At 42.6% G+C, this 18,110-nt stretch overlaps 4 protein-coding genes across 7 annotated transcripts in view; 2 read left to right on the forward strand and 2 right to left on the reverse strand.

The window, feature by feature from the left end:
* The window catches only part of LOC121547255 (gamma-tubulin complex component 2), a 34,741-nt gene extending 33,481 nt beyond the window's left edge, over positions 1–1,260 (reverse strand). For both annotated transcript variants that reach the window (XM_041858425.1, XM_041858424.1), the window contains exons 1-3: positions 1,193–1,260; positions 312–472; positions 84–212 (exon numbers count right to left, since the gene is read on the reverse strand). In XM_041858425.1, coding sequence (XP_041714359.1) covers positions 84–212; positions 312–461 — 279 coding nt within the window. In that variant the 5' untranslated portion in view covers positions 462–472; positions 1,193–1,260. The remainder of the gene's footprint in view (positions 1–83; positions 213–311; positions 473–1,192) is intronic.
* A 229-nt stretch (positions 1,261–1,489) lies between these two features.
* Positions 1,490–5,898, forward strand: LOC121547259 (BTB/POZ domain-containing protein KCTD5-like). The gene is made up of 6 exons (XM_041858432.2): positions 1,490–2,130; positions 2,413–2,521; positions 2,675–2,766; positions 3,017–3,112; positions 3,306–3,431; positions 4,055–5,898. The coding sequence occupies exons 1-6, from the start codon at positions 1,777–1,779 to the stop codon at positions 4,082–4,084; spliced, it is 807 nt and encodes a 268-aa protein (XP_041714366.1). The 5' UTR covers positions 1,490–1,776; the 3' UTR covers positions 4,085–5,898.
* Positions 5,899–9,087: 3,189 nt separating this feature from the next.
* LOC121547260 lies at positions 9,088–17,588 on the reverse strand. Of its 2 annotated transcripts, XR_006657689.1 has the most exons (8): positions 17,498–17,588; positions 11,183–11,327; positions 10,909–11,072; positions 10,708–10,768; positions 10,380–10,608; positions 10,177–10,270; positions 9,428–9,501; positions 9,088–9,176 (listed from the first exon to the last, which is right to left on the reverse strand). XR_006657689.1 is itself a non-coding variant. In XM_045209817.1 (7 exons), exons 3-7 carry the CDS (start codon positions 11,040–11,042, stop codon positions 9,498–9,500), a joined length of 522 nt encoding a protein of 173 aa, XP_045065752.1. In that variant the 5' UTR covers positions 11,043–11,072; positions 11,183–11,327; positions 17,498–17,588; the 3' UTR covers positions 9,088–9,497. The 2 variants fall into 2 exon arrangements, 1 of the variants encoding a protein (XP_045065752.1); XM_045209817.1 differs by having other exon boundaries at positions 9,088–9,501.
* LOC121547258 (monocarboxylate transporter 6) overlaps positions 16,519–18,110 on the forward strand; it is a 30,891-nt gene continuing 29,299 nt past the window's right edge. For both annotated transcript variants that reach the window (XM_041858430.2, XM_041858429.2), the window contains exon 1: positions 16,519–16,724. The gene's annotated coding sequence lies outside the window, so the exon portion shown is untranslated. The remainder of the gene's footprint in view (positions 16,725–18,110) is intronic.

Consider the following 18,110-nt stretch of genomic DNA (forward strand, 5'->3'; position numbering starts at 1 on the left):
AATACTCTACTGTACTTGACATTTGAACAGTGCAGTTATTGTCAGCATCTGAACAACATTAGATGTGAAATGTAAGTGATTACCTCTTTATCCTCACTAAGCTTTGATAGGAGGTAGACCAGTGGGTCCAGGTTGCGGACATTTTTTGACTTGAGCTCATCATATTTCCTTAGGAAGTCCTCTGGCGTCTTTGAATACTCTGCTATTTTGACCTGGGAATGAAAGTTTAATTAATCAATGTTATCTGTAGGAAACGCATAGGAAGAACATAAACCTATAAAACATTTGCCAATAACTTCCCCATTAAACACCTTTGCACTGTGTGCAGACACTGTTGTGGTGACGTAAGGTGTCCTGTTCTTCTGCAGCAGATCAATAAACACTTCTGCGCCATCACCTCCTCGCACATGAAGCAGACTGAGTAGCTCGTTGACATCATGGTGTATCCGAAACTCACTCATGGCTCAGGCAGCTGAAATGAGAAAGGTGGTGATAGTCAATAATCAAACCTCTCAAGTTAACCAACTCTCTAATAGCCAATCAGTTTAATAATGTCATAATGGGAAGTTCAAAGTTAAAGCATGCAAATGTAAATTGCTATCTACCACTACGGTCCTGATGTTGCAACTTCTCTGGCTGCATAGGGACAAGAGGGTCAAAAACTGGTGTTGTTTCAGATTCTAGTGGGTGCCCTAGTACAGTGGTTCCCAACTAGGGGTACTAGGACCCCTGTGGGTACGTGGCCTAACCACAGGGGGCACTTGAGAAGACTCATGAGACCACAGGAATACTGGTAAAATGCACATGTTGGGGTACTTCAGGGGTACTCCGGCCGGGCTGAGAAAAATTCAGTTGGTGGTACAGAAACCGAAAAAGGTTGGGAAACACTGTCTAGGCCACATTGCTAGTTAGCTTTATAATGCTCTCGGGAATAATGGTAATTTCCATAACTAGCTATGAATCTAGTTTATTGCTGGTCTTCAAATTGGCACAATTTGGCAGAGCTAGTTAACTAGCCAGCCAATGTTAGCAAGCAAGCTAACGTTAGCTAGCTAGCTAAGTTAAAGTAGGGTCTGAAAATAGAGCTGTTAACTATCTATCTCCATGGTTAGCTAATACAAGGAATCTTAGCAAAGGCAGCATGATTAAAAGCATGCAACATTGATCGCTAGCTAGCTGTGTAGCACATTACCTGAAGCCTCTGTTGACTACAAGCAGTTACTGCCACGCCAACTACCTGCAAGTGGCAACCAATTGTGGCAACACAACATGTACTCAGATTTTTCACAATAAAAGTTTAGATATAAAATCCTTTAATAAAAAGTACTTCATATAAGGAGATTTACAACAGAACTAACAGAGAACACATTTTTCATTTTAAATCTCTATTGTATGACCGACAGCAAACAGAATAACAATTATATTTAGTCATTAACTCTTATTTTGGAGGGGGGAAACGACAGCGGAAGTATACAGTAATGACGTTACAACCCGGAAGGATTGCCCTCTTCTGATTAACGTTTGAATAAACAAGAATGACCAATTTGTTTTAGGAAAAGATTGCAAGCGATGTGTCAAAAAAATATAGTATATTTAAACTAAGAAATATCGATGTCTTGTTTAGAGCGTTTAGGTGTGGAAATGATCGAATGTGTGTAGCAACGCCCTAATGTCAGCCACCTTGTTGGGAAAAAGAGCCCCTTTGTGTTTACAAATCGGTAAGCATTATTGTTACCCTGCAGTGTAATAATAGTGGTGGTTTTTGACGAAGAAAATATGGCTGAATTGCACGTTGTGGAGCAGAGTGGTACTAGCACTATAGAACAAACCGAGCACCGTGATGTCCGAGGCTCTGTTCGGCTGGCTGCTTCGCCGACTATCATGGTTTCACCGCGGAGTAGCTTGCCCACCAGTCCTGGGGTATCGAGTACTAGCAGAGCAGTGTTTGGGTTTCCAATGAAGAGCAACCTCAGTTCCCCGTCAGAGCCAGCCGAGAAGCCAGAATCCCGCTGGGTTTGCCTAAATGTTGGTGGAACCTACTTTGTCACAACCAAACAGACATTGTGCAGGGACCCCAAATCGTTCCTGTACCGATTGTGTCAAGAAGATCCGGATTTGGACTCTGATAAGGTAACATAATCTATAATATTTTTTGGCATAACGTTCTACCATCAATCAAGGTGCATCAATGTAACATTCATAATGCACTGCCACTGTCATCATGCACGAGATGACACCCAAACACTTTAAAATGCCTAGCTAAAATGTTAGAAAATTGTAACACTCATCAAAGCTTAATGCTCAGCCATTTTAGAGTAATGCATTATTTTATGAAGCACCAGAGAAACCTTTATCTGACACTCAAATAGCAGACATGCGATTTGCATTTTCACACTTTTATAAATCTCCTAGGATGAGACAGGCGCTTACCTGATCGACAGGGACCCCACATACTTTGGCCCCATTCTGAATTACCTGCGGCATGGGAAACTGATCATGGACAAGAACCTGGCAGAGGAAGGTAAGACTGTACAAATGGTCCCCAAAGTGTAAAATACAACCCCTATCACACATCATGCTTTATTTAGAAGCAATGGGATTCTGCAGATGTGTGATACAGGCCGTTGCCCTATGGTTAGTATCATGTGACTAAACTATTGGTTGGCTCTCTCAGGTGTCCTTGAAGAGGCGGAGTTCTACAATATTGTGTCACTAGTAAGGCTGGTCAAGGAGAGGATACGGGACAACGAGAACAGGACATCTCAGGTATGTCAGGGAAACGCAGACATGATGAATGGAAGGGCCTTGGACCGGGATGGATGATGACATTGATGTTGTGAAATAACACATGCTAAACCAAACACTACAATGTCAGAGGATGAGTGTGTTTACAAGTCTGTTAGTGTGTATACTGGAACACGCACACACATGGCACTGTTCAAAAGCAAAACATTTACTGGCAAGTTAACCCAAATGTGTACAGGGGCTTTTATTGTAGTATCTGTTTTTCTCTCAGGGCCCAGTGAAGCATGTGTACCGGGTGCTGCAGTGCCAGGAGGAGGAGCTCACCCAGATGGTGTCCACCATGTCAGACGGCTGGAAGTTTGAGCAGGTGGGCCTAATAGTCATGTCACACTTGTCTTGAAATCCATAGGTCATTGGTGGTAAATCTGGTAATGTGCCTCCCTTTTTCCAATGCCTTAAAATGTTATTTTGAAATTTCAAACTATGCCTAAAATGTCATGTGAAGATTACTTTTAAGCTAATTTACAATCCCACCTACCTTTTCCCATTTCCCCTCACAGCTCATAAGCATTGGCTCATCCTATAACTATGGCAACGAGGACCAGGCTGAATTCCTGTGTGTGGTTTCCCGGGAGCTCAACAACTCCACTAACGGCATTGTTATCGAGCCCACTGAGAAGGCCAAGGTGAGATCAGCAGTTGAGAGTGTCTGTCACTCATGTGCTAGGCATGAAGTCAGAAGATTCTCGCTTGTAGGGATAGTTTACTGCAACATCAAAGTTTGTCAGGCATTTCAGACTTCAAAAGTGGTCTAATGTGTAGGTTGAGCTTTACTGTTTCCTTCAACTTTAAATGAATGGGAAAGGTAGGCCCTGAATAAAATCATGAAATTAGCCGGTGCTTAATCTCGGAAACCCAGAACTAAAGTCTTGCGTAATTATGTCAGATGCTCGATTAGGTTCTGGGGGCAGATGTGTTAGAAAAATATACAAGAACAAGGAATGGAAGCAGACCCGTAGCTCCACCCCCCTCTGCAAGTCTATGAGCACGTCTCCTTTCTAAATTAGAAAGATGCAAACACCTGCGAAATTGTGATTTGTCCAAATGATCAGTGACAAACACCTGAGCACCGGAACAAAGTTCCTCGTTAGTCGTCGCATCCCACAGTATGTTGACAGATGCTACGATACCATTTATATTACGTACGTCTGCCCACGAGAGATTAGCCAGTGCCTATCTCTCCCACTCATTTTGGATTTAGGCATATACTGTTGCTGGATCTAGACTGACACATTTTCTCTCCCTCCAGATCCTCCAGGAGAGAGGTTCACGGATGTGAAGAGACTCCCAGGCCTGAGCTCACCCTTCTCAGCTCATGTGAACATTTCCTGATGTCTCCTGCACCACCTCAGCCATGGTCCATATCTTCACCCCTTCCACCACCAACCCCACATCCCCCTTCACCTCCCCCTCCTCTGGGTGTGCCTTTCCACAGTGGGGGGTGTCCATCCTCCTCACCTACAGTGCTGCAACATAACCCCATCGTCATTTCTTATTCTCAGTTAGATTCGTGAACATTTGAGGGATTCTGAAGAGATGACAATAGAGTATTAGGAAATGTAATATCTGTTGTCATAAGTTGGATTTTGAAGATTCAGGTTTTGCCCCTGATCTTAGCCCTCATCTTGCCCATAGTACCTTTACACAGAGCTAAATCATTGTCACCGTCCTCATTCAGGTGATCACACAGTTAATGGGGAGCCGTTTCCTTTTCTGGCTATGTCGACTCGGCAGAAATCTGTGATCATCTCCTCAGGACTTTCAAAGGACAAAAAAAGAATGCAGAAAAATCTACTGACTGTGACCTGCCCCTCCTACAACCCTGAAAATTCACCTATGGGGTGAGAGGATGCTGTTAGCAACATAGCCCACCCTCTGACCTCCACTCCTAGTCCTTACATCTCCACAGCTGGAGCGCTAAGGCAGTTCATAGTCGCTTGGGAGGCTGAAAGCTGAGAGGTGGGGCTAAGGACAGAGAAGTCACAGGAATATTCTACAGCCCTCAAATTCAAATCTGGACCTCAAAGCCAGTTCCACTGCTTTTAAAATAAATTATTCCCCTCTAATCAGGGACTGATTTTAAACCTGGGACACCAGGTGGGTGCAATTAATTATCAGGTAGAACAGAAAGCCAGCAGTAGTCCGGACCTCGTTGGGTAAAATTTGAATACCCCTGTTCTATAGCATCTCTCTTTTGGTCTTCTTGTGCAGTCAGTCCTGCTCTCACAGCAACTCTTGCCTAATAAGACCAGACGATAGTGGGAAGAGACAGACCCTTGTCTAACAGAGGCTCCACCCCACCATAGTTCATCAGTGACTTCCACTGCTGAGCATCCATCACACACGTTTTCTTTTTGGCTTGGGCCAAAGTCCTTTGTCACCAGGAGGGCACATCTTTTCTTACAGCCGTACTAAGGATGTTTCAGTGCAAAAGAAAACACACAACTTAAAAGACTAAACCACACACACGTACACAATTGTCAGGCATGTGAGGAATATAAATCTATATATAATGAAATTATATGGAGAACAAAATGAATGCAAATGATGTAGTTATTAATTTATGTTTCATAGTTGTCATATATTTGTGTAGTATGGTGAGTTCTATTCCATTGGGGGAGGAAATATCACTCCTCTAATCCAGTTTTACTGAGGTGTTTCCTCCAATGACAAAGGTGTAAGTTCGTGTATGTAGGGCCTCTGCTATTCATCAATGATTGAAATTATGATCAGCGACCCAGTTTTTCAATGACACAACTTCTAAGTATATTTTTTGTTACTTATAACCCTTTCAAATGATCCCTCTCGCAGATATACTATTATGTTCTCTTGCATATCTTAGAATTGTAATCAGAGATAAAAGAGACGGGTTATTGAAAAAGCTTTTATTTGACATCAAAAGATGGTATGTGTCCACTGCAGTGGTCCTGTGACACTGTTGGACCTGTATCCATCTGTATGTTGCCTAGAGCCCCTTTTCCCTCTGGCGTCCTTTCATTTTCATACCAATTGTCACTCACTCTGCATTTGCCTGCTACATACCTTGGTGTATGTTCAGGTAACAGCTTTGCTGAAATGAATATTTTAAATACATACTTTTGATCTTTTTATAGAGTAGACATAACCACAGGAACATTGGGTATTGAAAGTGCCGCATGGATGTGACTTCAGCTTTTTGACTTTAACATTTGGGGGAAAATAAGGAAATTATACTTTGTTTCTCACAGTTTCACATCTCTTTGTGCCAACCAACAGTGATGGGTACGAGCTTGTCTGGAGTATACTTCTCTTATTATACACATATCATTGTCCCAGGAGTAAATCCTGGTATTACCCCATTTGTAATACTTCTGAAAAGTTCAATTTATTATGTCAATCTGACTGTGTACTTAAAATAAGTAACCCATATCACACAATTTTTATTTCACTGGCGTCACAAAATCTATACACCTTTTCCTGTGTATAATGAATATTTGTTATATCAGCATGATTAAGAATGCTTTCGGCTTAAAAACACACACAAATAATTACTGTGCTGTTGTCATGCTCCATGACTGTTTTATCATGCACTAGAGCTCTGACTATGTTGCGGTGACTTTTCTTTTTCCTCTTGGAGTGTATGTTGTGCAATTCTACTACTAAACTGGGACAAAAGTGCAGTAGTGCACAGACTGTGCTGCTAGAAGAATGCCTGACTGACTGTCTGATAGACACTTTTTCTCCTCTTTGGGCCTTTTTCAAGCTCCCAGAGGTTGTTCTATTTCCCTTTGTCGTGTCCAGTGTTGTGCCTTTGACCTGTGTTGTGCACAGTTGTTTCCCCCCCCTGTGGCTTATGAGGCTCGTATCGGAAACGAAAAGCTACGAGACACAGAGGGACCCGTGTTGTGTGGTCCTCGGTTGGTTCAATCTCCCATTATTAGTCAGTGAGAGGAAAAAGCCCCCTGGAATAGACCTTACCCGAGTCTATTCTGTCGTCAAGACTAGGGCCTGTTTGTTCATGTGTAGTGCAATACTTTTGAACCAAGCCTCCCTTATTGACCCCTGTAGCTCCTGAACCTTTGCCTGCTTGTTTGTCGCTGCATTCCTCCGGTTTTCTTTCCTGAAATGTGTGTAGACTGTGGGTGTGGTTGGCTTTGTAAGTTTATCCCACAACCGATGCAGAAAAAAAGAAGACAGTAATTGTAGTCAAAGCAGTGACCCAGTATATCTTAGTAAAAACCAGCAGTGCACTTTTCTTTTGGAAAAACGGCAAGACTGCATAAGCCACGTTTATTTGGCTTTCTCTCTTGAATTGCATGTTTAAGGCAATTGATGCTGTGTATTTTGATCCCATGATAATTATACTGACAGTTGTTTTATTGTATTGTTTGCATTCACTTTTGAAGCACTTATTTTTACTTTCAGTGAACCCAAATGTCTCATTTAGACATTTATTTGTTTATACTTGATTCATCTGATTTTGAAAAGGAACTTTTTATTCAGATAAAAACGATCATTGCAAAAAAAGAAAGTGTTCTCCTATCACTGCACTATTCAGATATTTGTGCAATTTTTAAAAAATCTGCAAAATAATACTCTCATTCTGGCACGTAAAAATATGAGAGCATGCATTGTACTAGAGATTATGTTGTGTACTGGAATTTGTCTGACCTCAGTGTTAGTGCAATGTGTATATGGTGCATGGTTGGAGAGCAGAGGGAAGTCATGGCTCTGTGTTAGCTGTAGATTTATTGTGTGGAACAGTGGGTCTGCAACTAGAAGTATTCTCTAATCATGTTTTGTTTTTATGTTTTTGTATCCTGTCATGTCAATTTAACAGTAGGCCTAGCAAAAAAAATGACTAGCTTAAAGTTAACCTCAAATTAACATACACTCTGTCTCTAATGAAAACTGAACAAAACTGCAGACACCAACCTTGGATTTAGTATCAACTCAAACTAAAACTCTACATGCAAAATGAAGAGCGGATCATTTGAATAGTTAATCTGTAACACCTGCATGCATTTATAAACATACACATGTGTAGGCTACCCACATTTAGACGTACTGAAAATGTCAACTATTAACAGTTATTTTAAATGTATTAATTTATCAACAGTATTAATGTCAAATGTGATTATTGTCAATGGAGACTGGAGAACTTTGGAAACTGAAACAACTTTTTGTCTGTCCTTTTGCTTTTTATTTATTTTATATTTTGGAATTTTGTCTACCAACGCAGTTTCTTTAAATGTAACATTTTTAACTAAATCCTGTCTGGTTTTTAATCATAAAATGTGTCTCTGTGTTTTAAAATGTGTGTGTAACTTGTGTTTTGTACAGCTGTCTACTAGCCCCAACTGTTCCGCCAAGATTTACGTCGTCTGGCCTTGTGCGTAGCCGGCAATACACTCCTAACCCCCCGCGTCCGGTTCGTACATAAAAACATCCTCCATTCAGGCTGCAAAGGCATCGGTTTCCTCCTTAACTTTATTTAATGGGGGGCCGGACTAAAAAACCAGGGAAAAATGCGTACTGTCTTAACATTCAATTGCCAACCATGCTCGAAAGTAAATAGACCTGTAGATATTACAAATATTTGACAGTATGGGTAGGCTACAGTATTGCTGTGCGATAGGAGCGCGACATCATACCTATTTAATCTCGGAGCCTATACCAAGGCAGGAGATAGAAACACAATAATGTAGGATATTGATTAAACAAATATTAAACAACAATTTGTATTTTGCATAGAAGTGTGGGCTGTAGGCAGCATTTACTTTTAAATTGCTCTAATAGAATGTGCAGCCCCTTACAAAAAAAGTCCTACAGGAATCCTGCATGAAAGATTCTACAGGAAGTCCTGCAGGATTTCCCACAGGATTTTCGGGGGCAATTTCCTGTAAGACAATTCCTGCAGGAATCCTGCAGAATATACTGTATATACTGCAGGAATAGGAAGTCCTGCAGGATATCCCACAGGATTTTCGGGGCCACTTTCCTGTAGGAATCATGCAGGTAGTCCTTCAGGAAAAACAATCCTGCAGGAATCCTGCAGATAGTCCTCAAATGAATCCTGCAGGATTGTTTCCTGAAGGACTACCTGTAGAAATTGTCCTACACCAAAATGGCCCCACAATCCTGTGGGATATCCTGTAGATAAGAGTCCTGCAGGTAATTCCACATGATTTCCAGGGCCATTTTCCTGTAGGACAACCTGCTGGATTCCTTCCTCATCCTTCAGAGAATGTCATGTAGGACAATCCACATTCTTTCAAAAGAATGGACAGATTGCACAAGATATAAGAATGCATGGACATTTTATTATCCAATGAAGCAACCGCTGACATGTTTGATTGTCCATTTCACCAGCACTGCATAAAATATGATTCCTAGGAGGAACGAAAAAATGAGATTGAATAAATATGGTGAAAGCATATTTTGTAACAAGAGTGAGAGTAATGGTGACATCACATGAACAGCTTATGTGTATTGGTGTGAAGGGAAATGGATGTCTGCAAAGGTCAACTTGGTGATAGTTGGTTTTAATATGGCTGGTACACCAATAACATCTGTGAGTATGCATGCGTGTTAGGCTCTGTTTTAAAGGGAGAAATGAGAGGCTGAAACTGTGTGGTGTTACCTTCGCCTGCATGGCTGTCCAGTTCTGCCTTCTGTGGTAGTCAGGCTCACTGTTGTTTACAGGCCCTGTCTTAACTGGGAGGACAGGAGAGAGATGAGAGGGGCAGAGTTCACAGGATGTCACAGCAGAAACTACTCTGTGTGTGTGTGTGTGTGTGTTACATGAGGAACAGTGGCAAAGGAAATAACAAGTAACAGGTCATACTTACTATCATCAATCCAACTCAATGAAAGGGGTTGTACTTGGAACAGAAACAAACTTGATCGTTGTTAAACATCGTTATTAAGCCCATATATGCAGTGTTACTAATAGGCTGTCAACTCAGTCATGGGTAATGATTAGCCTATGTAATGTTGTACTATTAAACATGTTACAAAAAAACACTGAAGACATAACTTCCTTTTATTAAATATTGATTATCTTTTCTCTCTATGCTAAAATAAAAAAAAGTGCATCTCATTGGTCCGAACCATACAAATGGACTCATTGAAGTGACAACACTACAAAGCTCAGGTGTTGTGGAGCCTTCCACACAAGGCTCCGTTACAGATGAAAAAGTAAAAAAGCTGACCCCCCCGGAAAATGTAGTCCGCGAAGGAAAGGAGGGGTTATACTTGAATAAAAGGGGTAATTTGGAGTTAAGGAAACATTGCCCATGTAAGCGTAATTCTGTCTGAAAACACAGAATAAATGTGTATATTAACACTCAACACATCTATACATTGACAAGAAAGTATGTAAACCTATACCTGATGTGAAATGTATGCTCATCGTTCATCTTCTCCCTCAGTGCTGCTCGGATGAATTTGGGGGGTATATCTGGAAACTTGTCTTGCACAGTTTCTACAAATCCAAATCGGGTCAAAGTAAAACATTTTATGAGTTAATAAATGGGTTTTGCCACTGGAAATAACTTTTTAGTGCTGCATTAGTATCTAAATGTTTCCCTTACCAATTATTAGTTTGTCCTTTCCCTCATCAAGGGCCGGCTTTGCTGAAGTCCCTTTATTGGCATTTCCAGTTTTTCCAGATAATCCATGCGTAGCAATCACCTCCCTCCCAAACACAGCCACAGCCAGGTCTTTAACCATGGCTGTGCTGGAGGTGCCAACTCTACCGCAGGCTTGCAGCGTGGCATTACTTATGCCCAAAGGGGTAATCCCCTCTGCCGATGGTCCTGGCTGTATAAATGTTAACAAAATCATACACTAATATCTTAGCACTGTGCAACGTAAAAAAAATGACAAATACACTTTTTGAATGGCTAATTAAGCACTTACCTTTGGGCAGTGACCCGAGAGGCTGGAAGCTGGGGCACAGCTTCTAGTTTTAGAAGCAAGGCTATTCATGAGATTGAAAAACAGAAACAAATAAACCTGTTTTCAATTCAATCGTTTGAAAAGAGTGAGAGACAGACAGAAGAGAGAGACATTCAGATGATTCCTTAATAACAATACAAACATGCCTATAGCAATACATACCTCTCTGCAGAGACGTGCAGGGTTGTCAGTTCCTGGTTTTGGACCTTCAACTGTTTCACCTCTTTTTTAAGAGCCTTAATCTCCTCTTCCTCCTCTTCCTTAGCCTTATTTCCCCCTTCTGTGATCTTCTCCATAAGGAGAAGCTCCTTTGTCCAGTCAGCAACCTAATCAGTCAAAAGTTTAATGTGAGAAAATAGGAACTCCTAGAAATTGAGACAGCAATTGAATGAATACATGTATGTGTCTGCATAAGAATAAAAACTATTGGGCCTACCTTTCTCGTCTTCTTTGCTGGATTGGTTTCAGTGCTGGGGGGAGTGTATGGGCGCTTGGTCTGCGTTTGTCTTTTGCGTTTGGGATCCTTGTCCTCTTAGGTGCCTCTAGTTTGAGTAATTTCCTCATCAATTTGTCTTTGTGCTCTATAAAAGTGTGAGTTGATAGACAGCAACAATTAGGCAAACATTACCTAAGCATGGCAATAATACACTGCTCAAAAAAATAAAGGGAACACTTAAACAACACAATGTAACTCCAAGTCAATCACACTTCTGTGAAATCAAACTGTCCACTTAGGAAGCAACACTGATTGACAATAAATTTCACATGCTGTTGTGCAAATGGAATAGACAACAGGTGGAAATTATAGGCAATTAGCAAGACACCCCCAATAAAGAAGTGGTTCTGCAGGTGGTGACCACAGACCACTTCTCAGTTCCTATGCTTCCTGGCTGATGTTTTGGTCACTTTTGAATGCTGGCGGTGCTTTCACTCTAGTGGTAGCATGAGACGGAGTCTACAACCCACACAAGTGGCTCAGGTAATGCAGCTCATCCAGGATGGCACATCAATGCGAGCTGTGGCAAGAAGGTTTGCTGTGTCTGTCAGCGTAGTGTCCAGAGCATGGAGGCGCTACCAGGAGACAGGCCAGTACATCAGGAGACGTGGAGGAGGCCGTAGGAGGGCAACAACCCAGCAGCAGGACCGCTACCTCCGCCTTTGTGCAAGGAGGAGCAGGAGGAGCACTGCCAGAGCCCTGCAAAATGACCTCCAGCAGGCCACAAATGTGCATGTGTCTGCTCAAACGGTCAGAAACAGACTCCATGAGGGTGGTATGAGGGTCCGACGTCCACACGTGGGGGTTGTGCTTACAGCCCAACACCGTGCAGGACGTTTGGCATTTGCCAGAGAACACCAAGATTGGCAAATTCGCCACTGGCGCCCTGTGCTCTTCACAGATGAAAGCAGGTTCACACTGAGCACATGTGACAGACGTGACAGAGTCTGGAGACACCGTGGAGAACGTTCTGCTGCCTGCAACATCCTCCAGCATGACCGGTTTGGCGGTGGGTTAGTCATGGTGTGGGTTGGCATTTCTTTGGGGGGCCGCACAGCCCTCCATGTGCTCGCCAGAGGTAGCCGGACTGCCATTAGGTACCGAGATGAGATCCTCAGACCCCTTGTGAGACCATATGCTGGTGCGGTTGGCCCTGGGTTCCTCCTAATGCAAGACAATGCTAGACCTCATGTGGCTGGAGTGTGTCAGCAGTTCCTGCAAGAGGAAGGCATTGATGCTATGGACTGGCCCGCCCGTTCCCCAGACCTGAATCCAATTGAGCACATCTGGGACATGTCTCGCTCCATCCACCAACGCCACGTTGCACCACAGACTGTCCAGGAGTTGGCGGATGCTGTAGTCCAGGTCTGGGAGGAGATCCCTCAGGAGACCATCTGCCACCTCATCAGGAGCATGCCCAGGCATTGTAGGGAGGTCATACAGGCACGTGGAGGCCACACACACTACTGAGCCTCATTTTTACTTGTTTTAAGGACATTACATCAAAGTTGGATCAGCCTGTAGTGTGGTTTTCCACTTTAATTTTGAGGGTGACTCCAAATCCAGACCTCCATGGGTTGATACATTTGATTTCCATTGATCATTTTTGTGTGATTTTGTTGACAGCACATTCAACTATGTAAAGAAAAAAGTATTTAATAAGATTATTTCATTCATTCAGATCTAGGATGTGTTGTTTAAATCAAATCAAATTGTATTGGTCACATGCGCCGAATACAACAGGTGCAGACATTACAGTGAAATGCTTACTTACAGCCCTTAACCAACAGTGCATTTATTTTTAACAAAAAAAGTAAAAAATAAACCAACAACAAAAAAAGTGTTGAGAAAAAAAAGAGCAGAAGTAAAATAAAGTAACAGTAGGGAGGCTATATATACAGGGGGGTACCGTTGCAGAGTCAATGTGCGGGGGCACCGGCTAGTTGAGGTAGTTGAGGTAATATGTACATGTGGGTAGAGTTAAAGTGACTATGCATAAATAATTAACAGAGTAGCAGCAGCGTAAAAAGATGGGGTGGGGGGCAGTGCAAATAGTCCGGGTAGCCATGATTAGCTGTTCAGGAGTCTTATGGCTTGGGGGTAGAAGCTGTTGAGAAGTCTTTTGGACCTAGACTTGGCACTCCGGTACCGCTTGCCGTGCGGTAGCAGAGAGAACAGTCTATGACTAGGGTGGCTGGAGTCTTTGACAATTTTGAGGGCCTTCCTCTGACACCGCCTGGTATAGAGGTCCTGGATGGCAGGAAGCTTGGCCCCAGTGATGTACTGGGCCGTACGCACTACCCTCTGTAGTGCCTTGCGGTCGGAGGCCAAGCAGTTGCCATACCAGGCGGTGATGCAACCAGTCAGGATGCTCTCGATGGTGCAGCTGTATAATTTTTTAGGATCTGAGGACCCATGCCAAATCTTTTCAGTCTCCTGAGGGGGAATAGGCTTTGTCGTGCCCTCTTCACGATTGTCTTGGTGTGTTTGGACCATGATAGTTCGTTGGTGATGTGGACACCAAGGAACTTGAAGCTCTCAACCTGTTCCACTACAGCCCCATCGATGAGAATGGGGGCGTGCTCAGTCCTCTTTTTCCTGTAGTCCACAATCATCTCCTTTGTCTTGGTCACGTTGAGGGAGAGGTTGTTGTCCTGGCACCACACGGCCAGGTCTCTGACCTCCTCCCTATAGGCTGTCTCATCGTTGTCTGTGATCAGGCCTACCACTGTTGTGTCGTCGGCAAACTTAATGATGGTGTTGGAGTCGTGCCTGGCCATGCAGTCATGGGTGAACAGAGAGTACAGGAGGGGACTGAGCACGCACCCCTGAGGGGCCCCCGTGTTGAGGATCAGTGTGGCAGATGTGTTGTTACCTACCCTTACCACCTGGGGGCGGCCCGTCAGGAAGTCCAGGATCCAGTTGCAGAGGGAGGTGTTTAGTCCCAGGATCCTTAGCTTAGTGATGAGCTTAGATGGCACTATGGTGTTGAATGCTGAGCTGTAGTCAATGAATAGCATTCTCACGTAGTTGTTCCTCTTGTCCAGGTGGGAAAGGGCAGTGTGGAGTGCAATAGAGATTGCATCATCTGTGGATCTGTTGGGGCGGTATGCAAATTGGAGTGGGTCTAGGGTTTCAGGGATAATGCTGTTGATGTGAGCCATGACCAGCCTTTCAAAGCACTTCATGGCTACAGACGTCAGTGCTACGGGTCGGTAGTCATTTAGGCAGGTTATCTTAGAGTCCTTGGGCACGGGGACTATGGTGGTCTGCTTGAAACATGTTGGTATTACAGACTCAGTCAGGGAGAGGTTGAAAATGTCAGTGAAGACACTTGCCAGTTGGTCAGCACATGCTCGGAGTACACGTCCTGGTAATCCGTCTGGCCCTGCGGCCTTGTGAATGTTGACCTGCTTAAAAGTCTTACTCACATCGGCTACGGAGAGCGTGATCACATAGTCATCCGGAACAGCTGGTGCTCTCATGCATGCTTCAGTGTTGCTTGCCTCGAAGCGAGCATAGAAGTGGTTTAGCTCGTCTGGTAGGCTTGTGTCACTGGGCAGCTCGCGGCTGTGCTTCCTTTTGTAGTCTGTGTTGCCTTTATTTTTTTGAGCAGTGTATAAGAGACACCAGTTTAACATATCCATGCAAACATTAGAGACAGACATAGAAGGACAACCAGCCAGACAGACATGTGAGAGAGAACTGATGTCACATAAGTTACAGACAGAACGAAACCTACCACTTGTTTCAATCACTTTGGCAGGAGAATACTCGTCCTCTCACACAACATCCACTATTTCCCCCAGGTGGAACTCCTCTATGAGTCTTTTTTTGTAAGGTACAATATCAAATTTGGGTGGCTCCTCCTGCCACTCTATTAGCACACACTTATCTGTAGGTCAAACATGGAGCAATCATTACAATGGGGGCGGCAGGTAGCCTGGCGGGTAGGAGCGTTGGACCAGTAACCTAAAGATTGCTGGATCGAATCCCTGAGCTGACAATGTAAAAATCTGTCGTACTGCCCCTGAGCAAGGCAGTTACGAGTTCACCCACTGTTCCCCGGGCGCTGATGACATGGATGTCAATTAAGGCAGCCCCCCGCACCTCTCTACTTCCGCTTAACTTAACTGTATGCAACTTTTTTTTTTACATTGTATTTATTTATTCAGAGTATGTAAATGCATTATTACATTGACTGAACTGTGGGCCTACTGAAACCATTATCAATTGTGTTGGTATCTATCAAATAAAAATAGCATACACTATATTTATTGCATGTGGACATGGTCATTTATGATATTTCTCATCTGCTGAGTCTGTCTGTCTGATATTGCACTATATTTCAAAAGTCTATTTTCTCTGTTGTCACAACATACTGTATCTCAAATCCTGTAGTTAATTTGAAATTGCCATATCCTGCAGGAATATCAAAATCCTGCAAGTTTTGGTTAAAACATTTAGCCCACACCTGTACAGAAACGTGATAAAATGTGCCATTGCACATTCTTTTAGAAACTGACATGGCCCAGTTCCAACATTTCAAATCATACAGAAAATGAGGGCGTTTTGTTATAAAAAAAAAGTGGAGAAAGTTGCCTGACGACTTCACCAGAGTTCAGGTGATAACAGAGACTCCTGGTTCAGCCCACCATAGACAATTGGCCTCTGGGCCTCCATAATCACACCGTTTTTCAACTGGTCATTCAGTACAGTACTGTTTCTGGACTGAACCCCAGGCAAATGCAATCAATGCGTCGTGGCATCGATCAACCAATGGTGTGTTAGATCCCCCCCCCCATTATCATATTGGAGGAAGAAATACATGACTAAAGAAATAATATAAATGAATAAAATGAAAGTGGGATTAATTATTTAAATCATTATGTATCTATGTATGTGCGCATCATTTATCAATGTATTAATTAATATATTTATACGTGCATTTATGTATTTATTTATTCATATATTTATGTGTGCATTTATTCATTTATAATTATGGCAGGTTTGATCCTTCATAGAAGCGGCTTGTACAATAATGCCAAATCGAATAAACTGTGTTGGCCATTCCTGAGCATGCAATGCATACTGGTAAATATGACTGCTAGTACAGCGCAGAGAAAATAAACCGTCCATCATATAAGGAAGCACGCATCACATTGCAATTTCTTTGACCACTCTACTTAAAAAAATATCCTCATCAAGTAGATTTTTTTTTTACCCTCATGTCCACGAGAGAATGGTATGGATTGACAGTACCAATGGACAAACATTTGACTGTTGTAATGTAATCTGTGATAAACATAACCGCATCAAGGCTCTTACATCCTGTCTCCTCCCACCCCCACCGAGAACACGATATTGTTGCTCCAAGGCAGAGGCGAGGCGTTCCAGCTGGTTTGTGGTGTATGATGTGGTAGAGAGTAAAAATGGTCGAAGCGAAGTAATGGCCGTCAGGAATAATGCTTAACCTCAAAAGGTAAGAAAATTGCGCTATGGATGGCTTGCCAACGTGTTTATGTGTAGGCTAAACAAGGCTTTCTAGCCGAACTTTTGCTGAGCAATGTGATAGTCTACTGAAAAACAATAGGTTAATTGTGTTGCTTCCCTATTATGTCAGTGTTTTTATTATGAGACTGGACATACATTAAACTAAATGTAACCTATGTATTTTGACGGGAAGTAGGCTATTTGAGCCAAGAAGATCATCTTCAACAATAATAACCGACAGTAGGCTATAGGGCAGGCAAACTGTTCTCTCACGGCCGTAGATCCTGGTCGACGAGTTGTGATCTCGAGCGTTGCGCTGTTGCTGTACATGATTCAAAATAGCCGCTCTGTAATGTGGAGTTCGCATACAGTGAATGGTTCGGACGCATCAATTATGGTTTGGATTGATCGAGGTCTATGTCTTTCTTGGCCCATATAGATTTGGATCTCCTACAGTTCAGATTCCTAATATCAAATAGATTGATATTGACATGACACGTGGATAGGCTACTAGAGTGCCAAAGGGACCAGAAAACCAATTGCTACTGAAAATTGAATTGGATGATGATGCCGCACATGCCCAAATTGGACCATGGCACCACAGTTTTTGAAGAGTGGGGCGAAAATTGGTCAACGACCTACACATTGAGGTGTTAGAATGGGATAAATGACAGCTGAGTTACATGCATCTCATCCTGTCATTAATGTGCGCCTAAATGCAAATTATAGGCAATGTTTGAAAATCTTAGTCTAATTACTTACAGTCGCAATGCGAATTTGTGCCACTAACCAAAGATTACATCCAGAAATCTTCACTGGAAAAGGTCTTGCACAGTAGGCCAGGGTTCTTCAATTCCGGTCCTGGAGGGCTGAAACACTTCTGTTTTTTAATTTCTACCTGGTAGTTAATTGCACTCACCTGGTGTCCCAGGTCTGAATTAGCCCCTGATTAGAAGGAGAGGATGAAAAACAGAGGTGTTTCGGCCCTCCAGGACCGGAATTGAAGAACCCTGCAGTAGGCCATTCATTCGAATTTGTAGACTTTCTCAAGCACATGCAAATATGTGCCATATATCCCACTCCCCTCCCCCTTCATGAACAGTTAACAATAGGGGAAATATATGGGATTATAATGATGACAGATTTTTTTATTTTATTTTTTTATTACGTGAGTTTGTATTTTAATTTTGTGGTTGCACATTGAGATTTGTGGTTGCAATTACGATTTGCAAATATGTAATTTAATTCCGCAAGCTTGATGTGTAATAAATGTAACAACTATCGCAAACTTGTGATTTGACACTTGAACACATTTTACAAGATTGGCAAGGATAATTTATTTTCTGAATTATTACGATTCCATTTACGACTATGA

The sequence above is a fragment of the Coregonus clupeaformis genome, chromosome 31, assembly GCF_020615455.1.
Source record: "Coregonus clupeaformis isolate EN_2021a chromosome 31, ASM2061545v1, whole genome shotgun sequence".
Lineage (NCBI taxonomy): Eukaryota > Metazoa > Chordata > Actinopteri > Salmoniformes > Salmonidae > Coregonus > Coregonus clupeaformis.

What these genes read in the sequence shown, in the direction of transcription:
- LOC121547259 (XM_041858432.2), top strand. Translation starts at nt 1,777, where the DNA reads ATGGCTGAATTGCACGTTGTGGAGCAGAGTGGTACTAGCACTATAGAA. An exon ending in CAAGAACCTGGCAGAGGAAG is followed by an intron (nt 2,522 to 2,674) that starts GTAAGACTGTAC and finishes TGGCTCTCTCAG; the next exon opens with GTGTCCTTGAAGAGGCGGAG. An exon ending in AGCCCACTGAGAAGGCCAAG is followed by an intron (nt 3,432 to 4,054) that starts GTGAGATCAGCA and finishes CTCTCCCTCCAG; the next exon opens with ATCCTCCAGGAGAGAGGTTC.
- LOC121547260 (XM_045209817.1), bottom strand. Translation starts at nt 11,042, where the DNA reads ATGGAGAAGATCACAGAAGGGGGAAATAAGGCTAAGGAAGAGGAGGAA. An exon ending in TCTCGGGTCACTGCCCAAAG is followed by an intron (nt 10,609 to 10,707) that starts GTAAGTGCTTAA and finishes ACATTTATACAG; the next exon opens with CCAGGACCATCGGCAGAGGG. An exon ending in AAAGGACAAACTAATAATTG is followed by an intron (nt 10,271 to 10,379) that starts GTAAGGGAAACA and finishes TTGGATTTGTAG; the next exon opens with AAACTGTGCAAGACAAGTTT.